The sequence below is a fragment of the Hakea prostrata genome, chromosome 4 (genome assembly GCF_041222555.1).
Source record: "Hakea prostrata isolate BN-2017 chromosome 4, UWA_Hpros_2, whole genome shotgun sequence".
In the NCBI taxonomy this organism is placed as follows: Eukaryota; Viridiplantae; Streptophyta; class Magnoliopsida; order Proteales; family Proteaceae; genus Hakea; species Hakea prostrata.
The window spans coordinates 50,041,613-50,060,639 of record NC_142603.1 but is presented as its reverse complement, the minus strand read 5'-3'; the positions used below and the strand labels follow the sequence as shown (position 1 = coordinate 50,060,639).

The window sequence follows — 19,027 nt, the reverse complement described above, 5'->3', positions numbered from 1 at the left end:
AAGACAGTGGAAATGAGATAATATTGACTCCAAGTGGAAATGAGAATCCTATACGGAAAAGCAAAAGACAAAGGAAAGCTAAATTTTCATCTGATGAGTGGATAGTCTATCTTATAGACAATGACCCTCTCACTTATAGTGAAGCGAGTTACTTCTCCGGATCTTTGTCTTTTGGAAGGAAGCTATAAAGAGTGAATTAGATTCCATCATAGCTAATCACACTTGGGAATTGGTAAATCTTCCTCAAGGTTCAAAGGTGTTAGAAACCAAGTGGATATTTCGAAAGAAATTGAAACCTGATGGTTCCTTAGATAAGTTTAAAGCCAGACTTGTAGTCAAAGGTTTTAGGCAAAAGAAAGACATAGATTACTTTGACACCTTTGCACCTGTAGCAAGAATAACTACAGTGAGAGTACTCATGGCTATTGCATCTATCTACAATTTGGTGATACACCAAATGGATGTAAAGACAGCATTTCTAAATGGGGAATTGGAGGAAGAGATCTACATAAGACAACCAGAAGGTTATGTATCTCTTGGTCAACCTAATAAGGTTTGTAAATTAGTCAAGTCATTGTATGGATTGAAGCAAGCACCCAAGCAATGGCATGAGAAATTTGATACTTGCTCTCATTTCAAAGGGTTTTAGTGTCAATGATTCGAAAGGTGCTTATATAGTAAGTTTCATCAAGGGAAGGGTGTTTTTATTCTACTTTATGTAGATGACATGTTGATCATGGGAACAAGCCTAGAAATAGTTAATCAAACTAAGAAACTGCTAGTGTCTTTATTTGACACCAAAGATTTGGGCACTGCTGATGTAATTTTGGGAATTAGAATCATCAGAAAAGAAAGAGAAATTATACTCTCTCATGCTCATTATGTGGAAAATATGCTTAAGAAGTTTGGTTTTTATGATTCTGGTTCGTTCAAAACTCCTTTAACTATGGAAAGTAATTTTCAGAAAAATATTGGAGAACCAAGAAATCGAAGAGATACTCACGGATTATTGGATCCGTGAATTATCCGATGAACTGTACTAGGCCGGATATTGCTCTAACAGTTGGAAAATTGAGCCAGCATACTCATAATCCTAGTAAAGAGCATTGGCTTGGAATTGAACGATTACTTCGGTATCTTAAGGGTACTATGCATTATGGACTTCACTATAGTGGAAATCCCTCTGTCTTGGATGGACACTGTGATGCTAATTGGATCTCAGATTCAAGAGAAACACTAGCTACAAGTGGGTATGTTTTTATGCTAGGTGGAGGAGCAATCTCATGGAAGTCAGTTAAGCAATCATGTGGAACATCTTCTACAATGGAAGCAGAATTTGTAGCTTTGGAAAAGGCTGGAAGTGAAGCTGAATGGCTTAGAAACATGATTGCAGATATACCTCTATGGCCCAAACCAATGCCACCTATATCGCCGCTTTGTGACATGAAAGCAGCTATAGGAAGAGCCAAGAATCGGGTATATAATGGCAAAAGAAGACACATACGTCTTCGACATAATCTTGTAAGGCAATATATTGATGAAGGAACAATTGCAATTGATTACGTGAAATCATAGGAGAATTTAGCTGATATGTTCACTAAAGCTATGCCTACAAGAGCTTTTAATGAAGCACTTATGGGAATGGGATCAAGACCTGTGACATAGGTCATGTGACGGACACCCAACCTATGTGAAGAGGTTAAATCCTGAATTAGGTTCAAAGGGTAAGCAACGAAGTCACTAGATGACCTGTTTGTACTACTATACCCATTACGAATAATTATAGTAAAGTAGTACCACCATATTGTTGATAGGATGAGTAATCGACTCTTAATCAAGCATAGCTCACGAAATGTGGGGGTGTGTCGAATGTGGTGCACACCTAATGCTGACCTAAAAACAGATATAGAGGGTGAGGCCGCCTTCAGTTGGAAATATTACAGGGTAAAGTTCCTTAAATATCTCGTGAGACCAAGATTCGAGACAAGGCCGATAAAAATATCTATTTTTCTTTATAAAGGGGTTGTTAAGAAGGTCGACCAATTGGATATGAATGGTGAAGTAGCCAGCTACACTGAAGAGGATAGGTTCAAGAAGTCAGACTTCACCGGTACTCTGTAGCGTGCTTTATCAGATCTAGTGTAGATTCAAGTCCGAAAGACATCTACAACGAAGTGTCCTATTGTGTCTAATGTGTTCACTGCTGCTTGAGTCTTCAGCCTTTGTATTTGAAGTTTTAACCATTGTGGGGGATTGTTGTAAATATGTTTAAAACTTTATATAAATATTTTATTTATTTTAATTGTGTCTTTTATCCATGGTTTTATTTAGTCCCACATCGGGTGGAGAGGATCTGATTATGTGGTTTTTATATAGTAAGAGCCCAGGTATTATTAATTTACTTGATACCCTATAGTGACCCTGCCATGATTATATAGATAGATATATATATTAATATTAATATATCTATATGACTTGGGACTTGGGACTTGGGGACTTGGGGACTTGGGGAAAGGTACCCTTCCCCCAAACCCCCTGACCTTTGGGGCTCTATATAAACTCCATTTCGTGCTCATTCTTGACACATGAAAATCCTCCTCCTCTTTCTCTCTCTCTCTCCCGGCGTAAGCGGTGAACATAACCCGATTATACCTTGAGTAAACCTTTTCTCGGGGTGCAACCTTAAAGGTTTGGGCTGACTGATCTTGGGGTGAAGACACTTTTAGAACCCGTATTGCACAATTCGGGGTGTCTAAATACCTTAAAGAAAGTACTTCGTGCACGTTTCAGCTCTAAAGAAGTATTGGGGTTTAAAAAAAGGGGGGGGGGGGGGGGGGGGGGGGGGGGGGGGCAAAGAAAATGGGGGGGGGGGGGGGGGGGGGAAAAGAAAAAGAAGAGAAGGGGGGGGGGGGGGGGGGGAGAGGAAAGGTTTTATGTTATTTTTTAAAGTTAGGGGAAGAGGGGGGGAGGGGGGGGGGGGTTGGTGGTGGGGGTGCCCCCCCCCCCTCTCTTCCTCTCGTCCCCAAACAACCAACACCCGGGTTGGGTTGGGGTGGGGGGGGGAGTAGAAAGGGCAAAATTTATAGTTAAAAGGAGGAGTATATTGGTTTACATTATTATAATTGTGTATTGGTTTTTGGGTGGTTGGGTGATGGGAGGAAGGAGGAGATAAAAATAAACAAAAAAATAAACAAAAAAAATACAGAAAATGACAAGACATGGTTCAACCACATGGACATCTTTCTCCTCAATATATTGCTATGAGTATGTCTCACTCCTCGAACTAGCAACATTTGTCTCTATCCCTCCTATAATAACAAGTGAACAAATCAAGTAGCTTCTTTCTCTTCTTCCAATTAACTAATTTCGCAGGTACTTTTGTATCATTGCCTTATTCCTCTTTTTGGATAATTGATGCCGATGCAATTAACTAACTATATGATTTCAGACTCTAAATTATTTTCATCATAAACCCCATCAACACCTCGTTCTTTTATTTGTTTACCTAATCGATCTAATTAACCAGTTACAATTGTTGGAACTGTTCATTTATTTTCAAATGTTATCTTATCTAATGTCTTTACATGTCCCCTCATTTGAATACAATTTGTTGTTAGTAAAACTTACCACCCAATCCATCTGCCATATTCCTTTTCTTCATGATTGTTGCCTTTTTCAAGACCAACGGATGAAGACAACATTTGAAACAGGTAAAAGATTTGGTGGTCTCTATCATCTAGAATCATCCCTTCCCATGGCTTTTGCGACTCCCCCTGGTTCCCATTTGATATTGGCATTGGCTCTTTGGTTAATTATCTTGCTTTTTGCATTTCCCCTAAATTCAAGAATTCAAGTACTACTATATGTTTTTCTAATAAATGCACTTGCACTATGTGCTCACTAGCAAAACAAACCCACTTACCACTTTCCTCTAGTATGATCTCTACTAAATCATGTTATGAATTGGTGCATCTAGATAATTGGGGTCCTTATAATACCTGCTAGCTTTATGGGGCTCGATATTTCTTTACTATGATGTACAATTACTCATGTGGCATATGGGTTATTTAATGACTAATAAGTCTGAAGCTAATTCCTTAATTCGTTATTTTTTTCACCATGGATCGAACTCAATTCATCAAATTTGCATTGATAATGCATGTGAGTATTTTTTTTTCAGTAAGGATGCCTCACTCTTTTCCATTCCTTAGGTGTGGTTCAACAATCTAGCTGTGCTGACACCCCACAACAAATTGTTGGAGTTGAAACACTACCACCTTCTAAAAATTGATAAAGCCCTTCGTTTCCAAGCAAATTTACCTTTTAAATTTTGGAGTGGAGGAGTTCTCACTGCTACCGACCTAATTAACTACTTACGAACCCCTATACTCCAAGCAAAATTCCTCATGAAATCCTTTGAACCAAAAACCTATATTTTTCTCTCCTTAAAGTCTTCGGATGCCTTTGTTTTGGTCTTAATATAAACAGCAAACATAAATTTGATTGACATGCTTCTCCTAGCATTTTCATTGGGAATCCTTATGGAGAAAAGGGTTTCCAAATTAATGACATTTCCTCAAAAGCCATCTATGTTTCTTGTAATGATGTATTTCATGAGACCATTTCCCCTACCTTTATCACCTATGACCTCACCATCTTATGTGTTTTCTTTACCCCCCCCCCCACCCCCATTTAAAATTACTATAATACATATCCTCCTTCTCCATAACAAACCTCCACTCCTGCCCTCATTAATCTTCTCACTAACTCTATCCATAGTGAGTATACCTTCCACCAATGACTACCACCACTTCTCCAATTCCTCCTTCCACACACCCCTTACGCACTCGTCACAAACCAAGTAATTTAAAAGATTACTATTTGCCTTTTTGCCGAAGCAAAATCGTCTTCAACTGTTGGTCAAGGTATGCATCATCCCCTTGCATGTTCCTTAAGTTACCATTGTTTTTTTCCTTCTCACTTATCTTTTCTCATTACTGTAACTGTCACTATTGAGCTTACCCGTTTTGCCCAAGCCATGAAACATAATGAGTGGCATGATGCCATGCAGAATGAGCACAACAATACTTGGTCTCTTGTTCCATACCACCTGGCAAGAAGGTATTTGTTGGATTCTACTAGGAGTTCAATTAGAGTTTGTATTCATGTAAAATTCTATTCCTTGTAATAGTATATTTTCCACTTAATTATAAATTGAGGGCTTGAGATCATTGATCAATAAACCATTCTACCAAAATATTGTTTCTCAACATGGTATCAGAGCCTAAGTTCAATTAGGAGAAGAAAAAAGAGGCAAGTAGAAGAGAAAAAGTTGTCCTGCTTTGAATTGAACCAGGTTTTCTCCTCCTCCCTTCTCCTCCCTTCTCCTCCACAGAACAACTATCGTAGGTTAGAGGGGTTTGGTTTTGTAAATTTAAATTATTACAGGGATATTTTGGTAATTTTGCATATTGTCAGGGGCTTACTTGACAATTTACAATTTTTTAGGAACTTATGTGTAAATACACATAGTTTTAGGGGCCTAATTGAAAATTTATAAGTTTTCAAGGACTTATTTGCAAATTTACACAGTTTTAGGGACTTATGTGTAAATTCCTTATGTGTAAATTTGCATAATTTCAGGGACTTTATTGTAAATTCAGATTTGTTAGGAACGTATTTGTCATTTTCCCAAAAAAGAAAAAAAAGGAGTATTTGGATCCATTGCTCTTTGGACCGTGTTTGTTTTCTTTTCGGGTATCCTGGAAATGTAAATCGGATGATTAAGTGCATGTATAGGAAAATTTTGTCTAAGAAGTCTGGTATTTAAGCGGACCGATTGTGTCCCTCCAATCTTTCCTAGAAACTTTCCTGGTGTACTTTGGTTCAACAATATACGAATTTGAGGTAACCCGGAGGAGATACTTTTACGTGTTATTATTACTTAGAATTGTTTTGGGTTGTTCGGCTATTGCATTCTGCAACATTTTTGCTACTTCGAAAGGTTGAAGACGGAAGAACTACAGATAATTTTGTCAACATAACAACTATTGATGGTACTCCTGCTTCCACTGGCTCTTTACATTACCCCATTCTTTATCCTCTTTCGGTAAGCTTTGATGGGACAAATTATTTGATCTAGTCCCGATCTGCTTACCTGACTATTGCTGGAAGAGGACTTGTTGGATATATTAAGGGCACCACTATCAAACCTACTACCACAGGAGTTTCACAGGATAAATGGATCTCGAATGACTCTCTTATTATGTCATTTCTTTTTAATTCCATGATTCCAAATATTACCCGTGGATATCTATTACTTGATACTGCAGCCCAAATCTGGAAGGCTACTACTGAAACATATGGACAGTTGGGGAATGATACACAGGTTTATGAGCTACGAAAGAAGCTTCATGAGACTACCAAAAGGAACTAACTGTGGCCCAATATTGTGCCACGTTGCAATCTCTTTGGCAGGAGTTGGATCATTATGGAGATTATCATCCCACTAACCCAGATGATGTGACTACTTATAGGAAGCACATTGATAAGATTCGGGTATATGACTTCTTGGCAGGTTTAAATGTGGAGTAGGATCAAATTAGAGTACAAGTCTTAAGTTGTTCTCCCTTTCCTACACTAGAACAGTCTTATGCTCTTCTTCAATGTGAGGAAAGTCGTCGCTTAGCCATGCTTCATATTCCTATTATGGAGAAATCAGCCTTACAGTCTGTTCACACTAAATCTGATCCGGCTAAGGAGATTGTCAAGTGTGAGCACTGTCACAAACCATATCATACCAAGGCAAATTGTTGGAAACTGCATGGGAAGCCTGCTGATTTTGTACGAAAAAGAGCACAAAGAAAAGGAAAACAAAAGGCTAATCTTTCTGAGACAGTTTCCACCACACCCATTGCAGATGTTGGTTTTTCATAGGAGGAGTTCGCTACTCTGCGACGTTTTCTGTAGTCTTCTATTGTCGATACAGCCTCTACCACTGCTTCATCTACTACCCATACCAACTCCTACCTTGCTACTTCAGGTAAGACTTTTACAGGCTTTCAAGTTTCTTCAGTTTCTACTCCTTGGATCATTGATACAGGAGCCACAGATCATATGACATGTTTATCCTCCTCTTTCTTACAATATTCTCCAACTTCTGGAAAGGATAAAGTTCGAATTGTTGATGGCTCCTATTCTTCCATTGCTGGAAAAGGGACCATTCAACATTCTCCATCATTCTCCATCACTTTCTTTGTCTAAAGTTTTACGTGTTCCCTCTTTCTCTACTTACTTTCTCTCTATCAGTAGTCTTACACATGACTTGAATTGTAAAGTGATTTTTTCCCATCTTACTGTGTCTTCCAGGATCTGGTCACGGGGAAGGAGATTGGACATGGTAAACTAGACAATGGACTTTATTTGCTCGAGCTGATTGAAGGATCCTGCTTCGCTTTGACTACATCTTCTAATCCGGTCCATTCGATAATATCAAACCTTCATCAGTGGCACCATAGGCTAGGTCACCCCCTCTAGGAATTCTTAAGAAAATATTTCCTGATTTGGTTTCTTCTTGTAGTGAGGATAATTTTTTTTGTGAAGCCTGTATTTTTGTGAAGCAGACTCGTTCTACTTATTTACCTTCTCTTCATAATAGAAAAACTATTCCCCTTATGTTAATTCATACTGATGTGTGGGGTCCCTGCCGACGTGTGTCTATTACTGGCTATAGGTACTTTGTTACTTTTATTGATTGTCACTCTCATTCTACATGGATTTATCTTTTAAAACAAAAAAATGAGGTTTTCCGATGCTTTCGTGATTTTCATAATATGATTAAAACTCAGTTCAATGCCACTGTGAAGATCCTTCGCAGTGACAATGGCACAGAGTATATTGATGGTGAATTTCAGAGATATCTCTCTGACTCTGGCATAATACACCAGACCAGTTGCGTTGATACGGCTGCCCAAAATGGGGTTGCCGAAAGGAAGAATCGGCATCTCTTAGAGATAGCCCGTTCCATTATGATTGCTATAATGTACTTGACCAATGCTGGAGTGATGCTATACTCACTGCTTCTACCTTATGAATAGGATGCTCGGTAGGATACTTGGTTTTAAATGTCCTAATGAGATTCTTCAGGGAACCTCTTCTTTTGTTATTCCCCCAAAGGTTTTTGGATGCGTGTGTTATGCTAGAATCATAGCCCACCAAAGTAAGCTGTCTCCTCGCGGCCTACGCTGCATATTTTTGAGGTATTCTGCTACTCAAGAAAGGTACAAATGTTATCATCCTCCTTCCCGGAAAACCATTGTATCCATGGATGTAATTTTTAATGAGTCGTGCCCTTACTATACACTTCTCCAGGGGGAGAGTCCTAAAGGAGAGGCGTTCTTTCCGACTTTAGATCTTCCTATCACACACCAACACAACTTAAGAGTCCCAGAAGAGTTTCTTGACCAGGGAGAGACTTCGGCCAGTATACCTGAGGACTCTAATCCTCCCCCTTCGTTTTCTGAACCATGTGAAGAACCTAGCCAGGGGGAGACCATTCCTGTGAGACACACTGTTGGGATCTTTCAAAACCAAATTGACTAGAATAAGGAGGTGCAGACTGATCAGAGAAAGAATTACAACCGGCTAAAGCAGGTGGAGAAAGGTGATACATTACCACTTCAGTCTCCTTCTCCATAATCAAATTCTACTGTTCCCCTTAAGGTATCTTCTTTTGATCTTCCTATTGCTGTTAGAAAAGGGATCAGATCTTGTATTCAACATCCCATAGCTAAATATGTTTCTTATAATTCTTTGTCTAACTCCTACCGTGCTTTTATATCCTCTCTGTCATCTGTATCTGTTCCTAAAAGTTGGCAAGAAGCCTATGCTGATAAGAGATGGAAGACAACTATAATAGAGGAAATGCAGGCAATGAAGAAAAATGACACTTGGGAGCTGGTTACACTTCCTCCAGGGAAAAAACCAGCGGCTGCAAATGGGTATTTGTGGTTAAATAAAATATGGATGGACCAGTCAACAAGTTGAAAGCTAGACTAGTTGTAAAGGGGTTTACCCAGACCTATGTGATTGATTATCAGGAGACCTTTGCCCCTGTTGCGAAACTAAACACTGTCAGAGTTCTGTTGTGAAGAAAGACTAGAACTTGCACCAACTAGACGTAAAGAATGCCTTCTTACATGGGGAGTTAGCAGAAGAAGTCTATATGGAAATCCCACATGGTTTCTCCAATGACAATACTGCAGGGAAAGTTTGTCGGTTGAAGAGGTCAATTTATGGGTTAAAACAGTCTCCTAGATGCTGGTTTGGACGCCTCCTGAAGGCAATGACTTCTATTGGGTACAAGCAAAGCAATGCTGATCATACACTATTTGTCAAGAAGTCAGGTACTAACATCACACTTCTCATTGTCTATGTAGACGATATTATCATCACAGGGAATGATGGTGAAGAAATTCAAAAGTTGAAGGATTCTTTTGGCAGAGAGTTTGAAATTAAAGATCTAGGAAAGTTACAATATTTCTTAGGGATTGAGGTGGCTCGATCAAAGAAAGGTATATTCCTATCCCAAAGAAAGTATGTCCTAGATCTATTATCAGAAGTGGGAATGTTGGGGTGTAAAGCAATTGATACCCCTATTGAAGCTGGAGCTAAACTTAAAGAAAGAGAGGGAGAACCAATGGACAAAGGAAGATACCAAAGGCTGGTAGGGAAGCTTATTTACTTGTCCCACACCAGGCCAGACATTGCTTATGCTGTAAGGATAGTGAGCCAATTTATGCATGATCGATATTTAGCTCATATAAATGCTGTTACCAGAATACTACAGTATTTGAAGGGAACTCCTGGAAAAGGAATACTTCTATCACCCACTGATAATCTAAAAGTAGAAGCATACACTAATGCAAACTGGGCTGGATCTCTAGACAGGAAGTCAATTTCTGGTTATTGTACCTTTGTTGGAGGTAATCTAGTTACTTGGAGAAGTAAGAAACAAAATGTGGTAGCTTTATCTAGTACCGAAGATGAATATAGAGCTATGGTTTGTGGAGTTTGTGAGCTACTATGGTTGAAAGGCTTGCTGCAAGATATTAGAATCCAAGTTCCAAATCATATGATGCTATATTGTGACAACAAGGCTGCTATTAGTATTGCTAATAATCCGGGGTAACATGATCGTACTAAGCACATTGAAATTGACAGGTTTTTTGTCAAAACAAAGTTGGAACAAGGGCTTATCTGCATGCCTTTTGTAAGATCTGAAAACCAAGTAGCAGATGTTTTCACAAAGGGTTTGAAAGAAAGAGATTTCCTTGAAACCAAGTAGCAGATGTTTTCACAAAGGGTTTGAAAGAAAAAGATTTCCTTCCTATTGTGGACAAGTTGGGCATGACTAATATCTATGCCTCAACTTGAGGGGGAGTTTTGGATTCTACTAGGAGTTCGATTAGAGTTTGTATAGGAGTTAAATTAGAGTTTGTATTCATGTAAAATTCTATTCCTTGTAATAGTATACTTTCCACTTAATTATAAATAGAGGGCTTGGGATCATTGTTCAATAAGACATTCTACCAAAATATTGTTTCTCAACAATATTAGATTCGAGTGGGTTTTCAAAAGCAAAGGATGGGCCGATGGTTCTATTGAGCGATGAGACTCGTTTGGTTGCTAAGGGACATACACAAATTAAGGGCATTGATTACCATGATAAATTTACCCTTGTCGCAAAACTTGTTTTTGTATGTGTTCTCCTTACCATTCTTAGTAGCTCATGGATGCCCAGTTCTTCAAATAGATGTCAATAGTGGCTTTTTGCATGGGGATCTTCTTGAGGAAGTTTACATGATACCACCACATGGATATTGTCAAAAGGGGAAATACTGTTTGCAATTTGTAGAAGTTGTTCTATGGACTCAAAGAAGCATCCCATAGTTGGTTTTCCAAGTTATCAACTGCCCTATTTGGTTTTGGTTTCACTCAATCTCAAGCTGATCACCCCTTGTTTGTTCTTCTTCAACAGTCTGCTTTAGTTTACATTCTAGTCTACATTGACGACGTCATCATAACAGGTTTTGATGCTACTTTACTCCAAGCTATTAAAACTTGCATCAATGAGCAATTTCATACCAAAGATGTTGGAACTCTAAAACACTTTCTTGCCATAGAAGTTGCAGCGTTTTTACCTTTGCCAAAGAAAGTATACTTTTAACGTTCTCAATGATAGTGGCATGACTAGCTCTCAACCAAGAGATTTTCCAACGGAACAAAATCTAAAGCTTTCCAAATTCCACAAGCACCATTCTCTTTGATCCATCACCAATCGTCACTTTGTTGGTGGCTAATTTCCCACACTGTCCCCAGATCTGACATGATCTGGGGACATTGTCCATACCGTTAACATATAAACTCAATTTATGCATTCGCCAAGACAACCACATAAGCATGATGCACGTCGTTTATTGAGGTAATTAAAAGGTACTCCCGGACAATATGCCTTTCTTCATGCTCAAATGGATCTACATTTACATGCTTTTTTTTGACTTGATCGGGCTAGTTGCCCTAATGACTCGATGTTCCACAATGGACTATTGCATTTTCCTTGGTTCTAGTCCGATTTCTTGGAAAACAAAGTAGCAATCTACTATATCTCACTCATTTTGGCTATTGCATTCTTCTCAGTTCTAGTCTGATTTCTTGGAAAACAAAGAAGGAATCTACTATATCTCATTCATCTACTAAAGTTTAATATTTGAGCCACGACAGTTGTTACTTGTGAAATCATGTGGTTTTCATACCTATTACAAGACCTCGGTTTACCATTAAAAAATGCCCATCCTCGTATAATGTCATAATCAGGTGTCCCTTCACATTTCTACTGGTCTAGTTATATTATGAACGTACTAAGCACATTGAGATAGACTGTCATGTCATTCATGATAAAATATGACAAGGTCTAATTAAACTGCAAAAATCACTTCTGCTAATCAACTCATGGATTTGTTTACCAAGTCCCCTGGTTGTGATCAATTTCACGTCTAAAATTCAACTTGGGCATTCGTGACCTGCATGCTCCACCTTGAGGAGGAGTAACAGTTGTATTTCCTTTTTTGGGTCAAGAGTATTAGTTATAGTTACCAATGATCAAATATGCTCACCATATATTCTGTTTCTCATATTAGTTAATTCATATCTTGTATCATTTTTTTGATTCTCTACAGGAACGTTAGAATCAGGGGCAGACCTGTGAAGGGGCCGAGGGGGCCATGGCCCCCCCCCCGGGATTTTTAAAATTTTTATATAAATTCCTTAATTCCCTTGTTTTTTTCACTTTTTTCTCTTCCTATATGTGAAATGTCGCTATTTGGCCCCCCCCAAATATTGAGAACAAATTTTAAAGGTAAAATAATGGGCACATATGTCATTCCTAATTAAAAACTAATTCCTCAATCCCTATTTATTCTCCCCACTATTCTCTCTTATCTTTTCTTCCTGTTTATTCTCTTCTGTTTCTATAAACATGGTTAAAGGAAATTTTTGAAAAAACATCTTATTAGGTATTTAAAAATTAAAATGTCATTCATAATTAGAAAGTAACTCTTCCATCCCTATTTATTCTCTTCTATATCCTCTCTCCTCTCTCATCTTTTCTTCTTATTTATTCTCTTCTTTTTCTTTCTTTCTATTTATTCTCTTCGCTTTCTATAAGCGATGGGTTAAGAAAATTTGGAAAAAAAATCTACTCCACAATTAGGTACTCTTTCTCTTTCTCAATTTATTTATCGTTTCTCTTTTTCTCTTTTTTTTTTTTATTCTTTTTATTTGATTTTATATTCTATGTTTCTTTATTTCTTCTGCAATTTTTGTTATTTGATTTTGAATTGTGAATAAAATATCTATAGTTAGTAGGTAACTAATTGCCATTAGTTTGCATCTCTTACCTAAAAAAAAAAAATTTGGTTTACATCTCCTACCAAAGAAAATATTGGCTTGCATCTAACTTTTTAGGGTTGAAGTCATGTGTCTATTTTTTTTTTTTCTTTTTCTATATTGTTGTTTTAATTTTACCTATATTTTGTCCGAAAAAAATATCATTATTAATAATTTATCTTTTTTTCTTCAAATATGTGTGGGCCCCACAAAATATATGTGGGTCTATTCTTTAATATAATAAAATAATTTAGAGGTGGGACCTCAAATGAATCTTATAAGGGCCCACATAATATGTGTGACAAAAAAACATTAGTGCTTCCCTAACGGGAAGGTTACCTGGCTTTCGTTGTTCGGCCCCCCCCAATATTTCATCCTGGGTCCGCCCCTGGTTAGAATCATATTTTAGATAAGTCGGCATAATTCTAGGAATTAGCTGTTGAGCTATTATTCTCTTGCTTTGTATATATATTCATTTCATTATTAATGTAGATCATTCCATTTCACTCAAAGGAAATGTTAAAAAGTTCCATTTTTTACTTGGCATAATTCCCGAGTGGTCCCTTCTATGTTGAATTCTTTTATTCATTTTCTTATGTATAATGCTGACATTTTTCTTCTTTGAATTGTATAGATTTGAAGGAGACATGATAAAACAAATTGTTAAAGATGTTTATGATAAATTGAACAAGAGACCTTTTAGTGAAAAAAACAGCCTAGTTGGAGCCGAATATCGCATAAGCAAAGTATTGGAGCTTTTAAACGTTGAATCTGATGACATAAAAATTATTGGGATCTATGGCCTTGGAGGCATTGGAAAGACAACGATCGCTAAGGCTATATGTAATAAAATCTTCAATCACTTTGAAGGGTGTAGTTTTATTGCAAATGTTCGAGAAGCTTCTCAACAACATAATGGAATTGTCGTTTTGCAAAACCAACTTTTACGTGACACCTTGAAGTATGAAGGTAAAGATATTACTAGTGTGGATGATGGGACTCATGTGATCCAACAAAGGTTATGTTCCAAAAAAGTCCTTATTGTCCTAGATGATGTGGATAAAGAAGATCAAGTAGAATGTTTTGTTGGGGACCGCAAATGGTATGGTGTGGGAAGCAAAATCATTATCACAACCAGAGATAAGCATATTTTAGATTGTTGGAAATCAGATGGAAATTATGAGCCACCACCAATGGAGCCAGATGATTCTCTTCAACTCTTTAGCCATCATGCATTCAAAAGCGACCAACCTCCAAATGATTATCTGGATTTGTCAAAAGCCATGGTAGAAACTACTGGAAGACTTCCCTTGGCACTTCAAGCTATAGGTTCATCTTTATATTCAAAGAAAAAACCAGTGTGGGAAAACATGCTAAAGAAGTTACAGAAAGTTCCAAATAATGATATCATGAAGAGGTTGAAAATAAGTTTTGATGGATTAGATGATGAGGAAAAACAAATATTTCTTGATATTGCCTGTCTTTTCATTGGCATGTATAAGGATCTTGTTTGTTACATATGGGAAGGTTGTGGCTTTTGTCCTTTAGTAGGGCTTGATTCTCTTTGTGAAAAGTCTTTGGTAACGATTGGTGAAAGAGGTGTGCTACGTATGCATGATTTGCTTCGGGATCTTGGAAGGAGTATTGTTTCTCAAGAGAATGCCACTGAGCCAGGGAGGCGTACAAGATTATGGTCTCAAGAGGATGTCTTGGATGTATTACGCACACAAACGGTAGGTACCGAATAAACTTTTGGTTGTTTTTCCATGACAACCTTGTGAATTAGGTTTTTGATAGATTTCTCTTGGCTTTGTATAAGAGCATTGGATGGACATTTGATTAAGTTTCACTCTCTCTCTCTTTCTTTCTTTCTTTTTTTATTTTTATTTTTATTTTTTCTTTTCTCTCTTTTTTTTGTATGTATGTGTATTTGTGCAGGGAACAAGTAGTGTCAGAGGACTTAAAGTTGATTTCAGAATTATATCAGAGAATCAAAGCTTGATGAGCGAAGAAGGATTTGTAGGAATGACACGTTTAAAGTTACTCCAAATCAATTGGGCAAATTTCTCTTGGAACTTCACCATTCCTTTTTCAGAATTAAGGTGGCTTAGTTGGCATGGATGCTCTAACCAATTTACCCAAACTACTTTCTATCCACGTGAATTGGTGGTTCTTGATCTATCTCAGAGTGAAATCACAGCCGATTGGAAGGGTTGGAGCTGCATCAAGGTCTTGCATAAACTTCTCTCTTATATTTATATTTATTTTCTTAAATTTCAAAGTCTTTAAAAAAGAACCTTCTCAAGTCATCTAGGGAAGTTAATATGAATTTATTTTAGGAAAAATTACGTGATTAGCTGCTTTTATGTTTCCTCTTACAAAAATAGCCACTCAATGTTTCACTTTACAAAATTAGCCTAAACTGAGTTTGCATTTACAAAACTAGCCAAAATATTGATTTTTCCCCTCTTTGGATATTTTTTACTCCTAAAACTGATTACATCGAGCGAGAAAATCACTATTTTGTCAAAAAGGGAAAAAGCATTATTTTTTTTATAGATATGGTCAATTTTATGGGTAAAAATGTCCAAAGAGGTGAAAAAACACTATTTTGGCTAGTTTTGTAATTGCAAACTTAATTTTAGTTAGTTTCGTAAAGTGAAACATTGAGTGGCTATTTTTGTTAAGGGAAAACCTAAAAAGGCAGCTAATCACTTAATTGTTTCTTTATTTTATTTTATTTTGCAGATGGCAACAAAGTTAAAGGTTCTAGATTTGTCAGGTTGTTTTCATCTATCTAAGACTCCTGATCTTTCAGCAAATCAATATTTGGAGGTTTTGCATCTTCAAGGGTGTTTCAATCTGGTTGAGATTGATGCATCTATTTGTTGTCTCACAAAGTTAGTCACATTAAGCATTGGTGGTTGTGACAAACTAAAGGATGTACCGAGTCAATTCAATAAGTTGACTAATCTCCGAGAACTCAATTTAGAAGGCAAAGCTGCGACAAAGTTTGCAGAGAATTTGAGTTATATGACATCACTGGTAGACCTTGGCTTGGCGTTTGGGTGGGAGCAGAGTACAGTGGATCTCTCAGTTAAAATTTCTCAGATAACCACTGTGAAAAGCCTTCGATTGTCTTCCTCTAGTTTGACGAGTATCTCATGTCTTCCTTCAAGCTTAACGACACTTTATATTTATTCTTGCCACGCAATTCAGAGTATTGTAGGTCTTCCCTCGAGTTTGACCAGCCTCAGACTCAGTGAGTGCGGGTTACTGGTAAGAGTATCAAGTACATCAAGAGGCTTGAGAAATTTAAAGACGTTGGAACTTACTTGGTGTGGAATCCTAGAAGAAATTGAAGGTTTTGACGACAAATTGGAAACTCTGGAAGACTTCACAATTCAGAACTGCGAGTCATTGCGAAAGTTACCAAAGCTGAGGGGCTCGAAAAATCTAAGGACTCTAAAGGTTTCCTACAACGACTTCATATCCGATTTTGAAGGCGAGGGACTGGACTCTCTGGAGGTGTTGGAAATAAAAACTTGCAAATCATTGAGAAGAATACCTTATCTACAAGATTCGAAAAGGTTGAGGGAACTAGATGTCAGAGGATGTCCTCAATTGTTAAAGATTGAGTGCCTTGGGGACTATGAATCATTACAAGGGTTGATCATCCATGATTGCCGTCGTTGGATGGAAGGATTACCGATTCTTTCCAAGTTACAAAAGTTGAGGAATTTAGATATTGATAAACTGCATAAGTTAACCGAAATTTCAGGCCTTGATAGATTGGGATCCTTGCGAAGATTGAGTATAGAAGAATGCAAGAATCTATTAGAGATTAATGGCATCAATGGATTGAAGAACTTGGAGGAATTGAAAATCCATGGCTGTAAAGCCTTGGAAAAATTACCAGCTGATTTGTCAAACGCCAAGAAGTTAAAGCATCTATCTATTGAAGGTCACGAGAATCTGGATGAGATTGAGGAATTGAATATCAGTTGTTGTGAATTCTTAGAGCATTTGAAGATTAGTCACTTGAAAAGATTACCCGACGTGTCTCTCTTTAAAAAGTTGGGTTATCTTCATATTGAAGGCTGCAAATATCTAACCGAGATTCATGGAGTTGACAGACTGGAGTCCTTATCTTATTTGCATATAGCAAACTGTAAGTCCTTAGAAAGCTTACCGGATCTGTCAAATCTGAAAAGTTTGAAGCAACTAAATATTAGAGGTTGTAAGATTCTATCCGAGATTCACGGAGTTGACGGATTGGAGTCCTTCTTTGAAGGTTTCAAGATTCATGGAGTTGACAGATTGGAGTCCTTAAAAGGTTTGTATATAAGTAGCTGTGAGTCCTTAGAAGGGCGGGCCTGGCGCAATGGTGGAGTCTCTCCATTGTGTGCTGGAAGTCGAATTTTCGAATTGAATAGTTGGCATATAAGTGTCTGTGAGTCCATAAAAAGCTTACCGGATCTATCAAATTTGAAAAGCTTGAACTCGCTACATATTAAAGGTTGTAAGATTCTATCCGAGATTCATGGAGTTGATGGATTGGAGTCCTTATTGAATTTGCATGTAAGTGGCTGTGAGTCCTTAAAAAGATTACCGGATTTGTCAAATCTGAAAAGTTTGGAGAAGCTACGTATTGAAGGTTGTAAGATTCTAACCGAGATTCATGGAGTTGACGGATTGAAGTCCTTATCTGATTTGCATATAAGTGGCTGTGAGTCCTTAGAAAACTTACCGGATCTGTCAAATTTGAAAAGATTGCGGAGCCTACATATTGAAGGTTGTAAGATTCTATCCGAGATTCATGTAGTTGATGGATTGGAGTCCTTATCTAATTTGCATATAATAGTCTGTGAGTCCTTAAAAAGCTTATCAGATCTGTCAAATTTGAAAAGGTTGGAGAAGCTACATATTGAAGGTTGTAAGATTCTAACCGAGATTCATGGAGTTGACGGATTGGAGTCCTTAGAAAACTTACCGGATCTGTCAAATTTGAAAAGATTGAGATGGCTACATATTGAAGGTTGTAAGATTCTATCCGAGATTCACGGAGTTGACTGATTGGAGTCCTTAGGGGATCTGCATATAAGTGGCTGTGAGTCCATAGAAAGCTTACCGGATCTATCAAATTTGAAAAGGTTGTGGAGGCTACATATTGAAGGTTTTAAGATTCTAACCGAGATTCATGGAATCGATAGATTGGGATTCTTGAAACATTTGAAAATTGTTAAATGTGACTCCTTAACAAGATTACCAGATCTGTCTAGCCTTCGTAGCTTTAACTTACTAATGATTAGGGACTGCAGGAATCTTACCGAGATTCAAGGATTTGACACATTGAAATCCTTGACATGTTTGGGCATAATTGGGTGTGAGTCCTTGGGAATATCACTGGATCTGTCAAAGTTGACAAAGTTGAAGGGACTAATTATTGACGGCTGTAGGTGTCTTACCATGATTCAGAGTATTGACACGTTGGAATGCTTGGCATATTTGAGAATTATTGGGAATGACTCCTTGGAAATATTTCCCGATCTATCAAACATGAAAAAGTTGCACGAACTAAGTATTGAAGGCTATAAGAATCTTACCGAGATTCAGGGAGTTGACGCATTGGAATCCTTGGGATATTTGAGCATTACTGGGTGTGAGTCCTTGGAAATATTACCTGATCTTTCTAAATTGAAAAACTTAGAGAGACTGATTGTCAAGGACTGCAGGAAGCTGACTGTCATTCAAGCTGGTAATAATCCGCCGGGATCTTTGTATGAATTGGATGTCAGGGGGTGTATATCCTTGGAAGAATTACCAGATTGTGTAAAGTCAAATGAATTGGGGAAACTAAATGGTGTGCCTTGCGCAGGCCTAACTGATAATGATCAAATAAAACTCTTGATTGATGGTGGGTGCTCAAAGTTCCAACTGGCTTTGTCATGACAAATTTATTCAAGGTATGTTTGCCTCTGTCTCAACAAAATCTGATTTCATCTGCATTTAAATTGATTTGTGTATTCTGTAGATTTTTTTCCCCCTCCCATTCTTGAGAATTGGTTCTAAGACCCAAATG

The 19,027-nt window shown here is 37.6% G+C and overlaps 1 protein-coding gene across 1 annotated transcript in view; it reads left to right on the top strand.

Moving 5' to 3' along the window:
- LOC149019371 (disease resistance protein RML1A-like) overlaps positions 1–19,027 on the top strand; it is an 86,667-nt gene that overhangs the window by 6,094 nt on the left and 61,546 nt on the right. The window contains exons 2-4 of the mRNA XM_089153399.1: positions 13,580–14,678; positions 14,884–15,174; positions 15,694–18,911. Of these exons, the coding sequence (XP_089009525.1) occupies positions 13,580–14,678; positions 14,884–15,174; positions 15,694–18,021 (3,718 nt within the window). The 3' untranslated portion in view covers positions 18,022–18,911. The remainder of the gene's footprint in view (positions 1–13,579; positions 14,679–14,883; positions 15,175–15,693; positions 18,912–19,027) is intronic.